Genomic DNA, 6,941 nt, shown 5'->3' with positions numbered 1-6,941 from the left:
ATATATATATATATATACATATATAGCGTGACTTTTTTTCGAAATTTCTTTTGTTTACATATTACACCCAATACCTTATACTTGGTGATCGTGAACGTCTAGAGAGGAGCGCCGAGGGATGCGGACGAAGGACTCTATCACCAGGATGCGTGAGACTCTCGAGGCTACCAGCACGCGAGTCGGACGGTATGACGTCTTGCAGCTCCTAAACGAGAACAGACTTTCGACTTAATAGTTTGTCTGCGTAATTCAGAATCGGATTGGGAATCGGGGAGTCGGGGTGTTGCCGGTTCTTTGTCTTTAGCAATATCGCGCTGTCGATTTGCGCGTTTCGAACAAGGAACTATCGTAACACGACTATCGAGATGCCTTTTGTCTCCGGAATTTAAAAGCAGACGCACGTTCGACTTATTTATGTTACCTATGATTAATTAAATATTATTCATATGCATAATGTAGTGAGGCATACGAGAGCGATTTAGATTAATCGAAGTAAGAATTGAATAAATTTAACTTATTTTTTCATTAATAAAATTAATAGCATTGGTAAAATTTTACATTGGCTACCAATTTTATTATCGCAAAATATCGTAGTAATTCAATACCATGGTGATAGTTACATCGATCAATTACACGAGAAAAATACGAGATAAAATTTATGTGTAAAACGATACCTTTTTTAGACACGTGCGATCTGCTTCTCTTTGTAATTTTTAGCGTTTTGTGACTAACAAAGTTAAATATAGCTTCGCAAAAAATCAGGAGAAATTAAGAGATAAGGCGGAATAAGAATAATTCACACACAGAGATACATACATATGTGTGTGTGTGTGTGTTGAATGGCATGCAAATTAGAAAAGTCTCGCTCATGCACATGCACTCGGTAATAAGTTCTGATAGCTTAATTGGAAAAAGGAAAGTATCCGTTATCTTCGAGACGGGAGTCTCTCTCGCAAGAGTGTGCTATCTTACTTACTTACCAGGACGTGGACATAAAGAATCAAGATAAAACATTATAGATGAGGAGAACGAGGCAGTCGTGCGATCGTGTTGACTGCTTCGTTGCTCCAGCGATAATCCTAAGGCCGAAAGCAGCAAGGGACAAGGGGGTGGGAACTGTTCTATGCATCGACACGAGAAGAGTCGCTAAGACCTTTCGGGTGACATATGTGACTATTTCTCTATGTGGTGTTCACGCTAGAGCGTTGTCTTTCTAGGTGTCGTTATTATTTACAGGAGCACTAACACTCAACGAGATCCAGATCGATTCGGCCAAGACCGATTCTTTCAGCGAGCACTGAAGGAAATTTACATAATACTGATAAGTACTGATAAGTACTGATAAGTAATGAATACTGATAAGTATGAGAGCACATGGTCCGTCCAGTGCAAATTAAAATTTCGTCCAATTCTACTGCGAATCGGTCTTGAGCGCTTAAGATCACGACATCACGGGCAATACCTCTCGATCCGCGCGATATTTCTTGAATAATTATCCTTTCAGGATTGAAAAATTTAAAACTCGGATTGTGGTAGAGAACGTCGATTGGCTGGCTTATCTAAGACAATTCGACCTAATCTAATTTAAACATAAATATTTTCGGCTTGTCTAGCGGGGGTTTAATTGTTTTCTGAAATCTAATTTCATACTAACGGGGCTTTATCTAAGAGCGTACTTCATTTATCTAGATCTCATTACAAGAACTTTTTGGGAGAAGATCACATTTTCTAAAAATACTTTTGGTAACACAATTAATTACAATACTAAGTGCGAGATAGCATCCTAATTTAGACCAATGTAGCAGAGCAAATTCGCGATAAGAGACGAAATTGTAATCTAGAATTGTTTTCAGATAAAATAGAACAATCTACGTGATCTATATTCGATTACAGGATGTTTCTGAGTTTTAATAAAAAGTTTTTTCATTATTAAATTGTTAAAATTTTTACGCATTACTGATATCAACAGTAAATGCTTTAGCGTATACACAATGATATTTTGTAAGATACTATTAAAAAGAGACAAAAATAGTGATAAATATGATTTCTAATGCAAAAATCTGTTTTTTATATTAAATAAATAAATTTAATGGAATAAAAATCGTGATATTAAGAATTTTAAGCACGACCGTATATGTGAATACATCAAATACGATAAAGAAAGCCGAGATCGGTCAAATTTTAGATGTTACAAATAATACATTATATATTCTTTTTTTTTTAAATCAATTAAATTTTTTACTTTCTTTCTTTTTTTGCTTTCTAATTTAATTTAGGGGAGGATTATTAGTGTTTCAGAATGATTGCGTTGAAACCGAATGTTATCGGCTTGCAATTGTTATATATCTGGAATAAATTGATTTAAAGAAAAAAAACAACATATAATATATTATTTGTAACATCCAAAATTTGACCGATCTTGGCTTTCTATATCGTATTTGAAAAATCGATATATTATTATTCAAAATCTATCAATTTTATAGCCAAAATGATAACCAAAAATAATGTTATGTTTCTGAAACATGAAATGAAAATAATGTCAACTCCAGAAAGAAGGCCAAAGATCTCAAGGAAATAAGAACATTTCGGTTCAGAAACATCTTGTACTTGCTACGGAACTAACACATCTTAAACGTATCGTATACACGATAATCACGATTAATATGTGACCACATCTCGAGCGAGATAACGGACAAAGTCTTTTCCGGCTTCTTTTATCGCAATCTACTTCCGATAGGGTCAAGGGAAAGAGGACATTCTCGAACAACCGAGGAAAATCTTTTGATCTTGGACCGAGCCGACACCTTGTGGTAACGGATCGAGGAGCGAGGTGCGTAGGTGTTCTGGTGTTGGTAGTACGAGGGTGGTCGGTGGTCATGATGATGGTGATGGTGGTGGTGGTAGTATTGGTGATGGTCATAGTATTGATCATTGTCGGTATCGTAGTAGTATTGGTCGTGATGGTGATGGTCGTGGTAGTAGTTGTTTTGATCATCCCGCTGGGAGGGCACCTCGGCCAGCAATGGCTCTAGCTCGGGGGCGCGATCCTCGCCATTAACTACGAGTACAACCCCAGACCCACCCCCTCCCTGGCTACTCTCTCCGCTGCTGCCTAGTATATCGTACTGGCGAGACATCTTCCAGTTCACCTTTTTGTTTCTGAAATCAAAGTAACCGCTATCCTGGTATATTCTTGACAAAGAAATATGCTGACAATAAATAGACTAAACATTACTAAACAATATAAAATTATTAACTCTTTCCCGTAATTTACGAAGCATCAATTTTGAAACCCATTAATCCAGTTATCGTGATACAATTGTATGAATTCCAATTTTTCTATATTGTTCCCTTTAAAAGATAATATAAGAGAGTAAATCTAAGAGAATTAAGTTTCTTCGAAAAACGGGAAAATAACTATTTTTTATAATATCATTTTATCTTATATCTTTTCTGTGATATTTTTTAATATATATTTTGCTTCGAAGCACATAAAGAACTGCATACCTGATGCTACGCTGACGTCTGTGCTCGGCGGCTGCGAGAACGCCTAGGGCTCCGTCCTCCTCATCCGTGTGGTCTCTGTGTCGTTCGTGCTTCGCTTCTATGGCCGGACGCATCACCGGTTCGAGGCTGTTCGCCCTACTTCCAGCTCCATGATTATTTCCGGTGTGATTTACCGCCGCCATGTCCAGCAAGCAGTTGAAGAAGGCCGATGGCTAAATTGCGAAACGTGCGAAAGCACACTAGCTATCAGAGCTGATCGACAGGGATCTCATTTTTCGATCAACAATTTCTTTCTTTTCTTTTTTTTTTTTGCGCTTTTATTTCTTCATTTTTTTTTTTTTTTTTTTTTTTGCCTTTTTTTTTTTTATTTTTTTTTTTTTTTTTTTTTTTAGTTTCTTTGACATATGTATATAAATAAACTATATATACATATATGTACAGGCACATACAGGCTTTTTTTCTTAGCGTTACCTCTCGTCGGTGGTCTCTCGAAAAATCGTGGTAGAATGTGAGACGCTTATAAAGATCGGAAGCATTCAAAATCGAGAATCAACAGTGTAAAAAACGGTGAGAAAGATTCTCAGAATAAAGAGGCGGCCATGCTAGAGAAAAGGCATGCCGTGATGGTGCGTTTATTTGTGTCTATTTTACGGCGGACTCTTCCATATCTCGTACTACTGTATACGTTCGAGAGAACGTGTGTGAATGCAAGAATTGCAAAAAACAGTAGCGTAAACGATATTGTAGCGGGGTAAATTTTGTATTGCGTCGCAAAGCCTGTATATGTTGATCGAGACTGTTATGTATATAAAAAAAAAAAAAAAGAAACGTTATTCCCCTTTTTTTCCCCTTGTATACGAAAGTGTTACAAGTGGACAGAAATGCGTTAGTAAGGAAACGCGGTTATAATCTTTTGAGAGACGTAATAGTAAAGTACTGCAAGAATGCAATTGTTAGTAAGCATGCAAACGGGTGAAGTCCCGATGTTCTACCTTAGTTCTGCACATGTTCTATATAAGCAGTAAATTATTTTAAACAATTTAGACGTTACAATAATAGAATTCTTTTTGTAACTTTTCTTATTGCATTTCTTAGTGTCGCGAGTAGTATTGCGGATAATTTATTGTATTTTACGTTATTATATTATATCGAGGTAGAACACGGATAATTCATTCCGCAAAGATCATACAAATATGCCAAATAATCGTGGACAAAATTGAAATCGGTTGCTTGGTATGCAAAAAACGGGTCTAAGTAGAAATATATTCCAAGGTTGAGGACTCTGGAACATGCCGCTATATGAGATGTCTCAAAATCATTGTATTGTAATAACAATTATTTCAACCTTTAATTTTCGTGAAACCATTAAATCTCTTAACATTTATCGCTTTAACAACTGCCATTTTTGGGACATCCTGCATATATCGGATGCTTATGTCAGTGCTTGCTAAATCTGTAAAAACAAGAGCTGTATCTATCGAAAGACACATAGAATGCAAATAAACGAGGCGGATAAATCGTTTTTCATCTATTGAGCTACGAATTTCTTGCCACGAAATGAAGTGATCATCAATGTTTATGAGTATTTATCAACATTTACGGTATACTATTCGTAAGCATCGTCGAACACGCCCGGTTGCTCGCCGTATTCGCGAATTACAGGAGCAATTTATAGAGATACTTGCAGAGTTTGGTGGATAACTTATTTGCCAAAAGTTGAATACGTTATTATATTGAAAGATACTTAGTTTACTATATCACAGATTCTTAAGATTGGTTTATCTTGTGTCAGTGCACGTTAACGCGTGTGCATGTGTATATAATATAGAAAGTGTGTCAAATGACGTGTAACGTGTAACTGAAAGAGCGGAAAATTGCTCTAGTAGAAAGCGGAAAAACTGTTCTAGTAGTAGAAAGCGATCGGATAAGTTGGGCAATACTACGAGTCTACTGCTGAAATCACTGATCAAAAAAGTGCCTATTTATTTCCTCTACACTACTGCGGTAAAATTCGTAAGAAACTAGAAGAAAAAAAAGAATCTTTTCAATAGCTAGCAGGAGCGTTATCATCAGCTGCCGCATTAACTTCGCACCGTAAGAAAAAAATATTATTGGGATTATCTAGTATCTAAGAGAAGAGAAACTTCAAGTGATCAAGTCATCACAGCGTCTAAATTTACTTGCTTAGATATTAGATGATCCTGAATCTGTTTTCTTATTAAGATCAAGCGAGGCAATCGATATTCGCGTGTAAACAATACAATGCAAAAATTTTCTAATAATAAAATTAATTGTATGACTTTTAGATAATTTTATTACTATTAATTAGGTATCCATTATTCCATCAATATAGTTCAATGATAGCTAATAATTTTTTATTATTAGAAATTTTATATTATTTGAACTTGTAACGAGCGCGAAGTTGAAATGCTTAGAGCAATGTGATTCCAATTTCTACTTTAAAAAGTTTGTATTGAGCTAAATAAAGGAGAGATATATATTTGTCAAACGCTCGTGAGCAAAGTGGACAGTTCAGTAGAATGAAAAGGAAGTATCTACGTCACGCTCTAAAAAAATTGGATATTGCCAAATTATACGTTTAATTAATCGAAAAGAGGCTTGCTTGGCAAGAAAAGAATGTAGAAGTCTCTAAGAGGCATTTATCGTAGATTGAGGCAAAAGGCGGGCTATATATATATATATATGAATATATTATATACGTTCGAGAATCGATTATCTCATCGGGCTACTTCTCGCTCTAAAATAGACTCAAGAAATGGAGCTCTATAAGGTCATTTACTTACACATAGCTATACCGGTATTGCCGGTCGACAAAGAGCCGATTCTACACGCGCGTACACGTGCGTATGTAGCAACGTGTTACTCACGTGTCGGCAACAACACGACGACTAAAACAACTCTGACAATGTATTACAATCATATATATCACTGCGGGAGCCGCTCGCACGCGCGGTACCTTGAAAGTTATATGAAGAAGAGATTATCTTCCCTTTGTGATATATAGATTGAAGTAAGAGCTATTCTTCGACGTTATCCTAAACTAGTTTGACAAAAGGAAACGTGCGATTAGAAAAAGAAAAAAGCCTCTCCGTAGAAAGGCACTAAGTATCTAAAGACTAGCTCGTGTGCGAGCCTGGTTAAAGATCTATTAGGAATTACGTATCTAATGATAAGTGCCTAAGTAAGATAGACTAAAATGTATGTATTGCGTCGTGTTAATGTATAATATGCGAAACAGCTATTCATTTTCTCGCTACCTTTCATTGTTAATTAAATTTTCTATCTCTGTGTGAATATTTTGCGTGTTTTATGCGCAATGAATAAATTAATTTTATTTATTTAAACTTCTTCAATATGTACAAATATACATTTTCCCTAATTTCAAAACATGGTTTTATAGCTCTTCATATATT

General features: G+C 35.8%; 1 protein-coding gene across 5 annotated transcripts in view; it reads right to left on the bottom strand.

Annotated features, from left to right (window-relative positions):
* LOC108751403 (voltage-dependent calcium channel type A subunit alpha-1) overlaps positions 1-6,941 on the bottom strand; it is a 195,090-nt gene that overhangs the window by 4,147 nt on the left and 184,002 nt on the right. For all 5 annotated transcript variants that reach the window (XM_018491561.1, XM_018491562.1, XM_018491563.1 and 2 more), the window contains 3 exons: positions 3,508-3,719; positions 2,805-3,159; positions 75-205 (listed from right to left, as the gene is read on the bottom strand). In XM_018491561.1, coding sequence (XP_018347063.1) covers positions 75-205; positions 2,805-3,159; positions 3,508-3,719 — 698 coding nt within the window. The remainder of the gene's footprint in view (positions 1-74; positions 206-2,804; positions 3,160-3,507; positions 3,720-6,941) is intronic.

This window comes from Trachymyrmex septentrionalis, unplaced genomic scaffold (genome assembly GCF_001594115.1).
Source record: "Trachymyrmex septentrionalis isolate Tsep2-gDNA-1 unplaced genomic scaffold, Tsep1.0 scaffold44, whole genome shotgun sequence".
NCBI lineage: Eukaryota > Metazoa > Arthropoda > Insecta > Hymenoptera > Formicidae > Trachymyrmex > Trachymyrmex septentrionalis.
The sequence above is the reverse complement of the archived record's forward strand: the minus strand, read 5'-3'. Positions and strand labels throughout refer to the sequence as shown.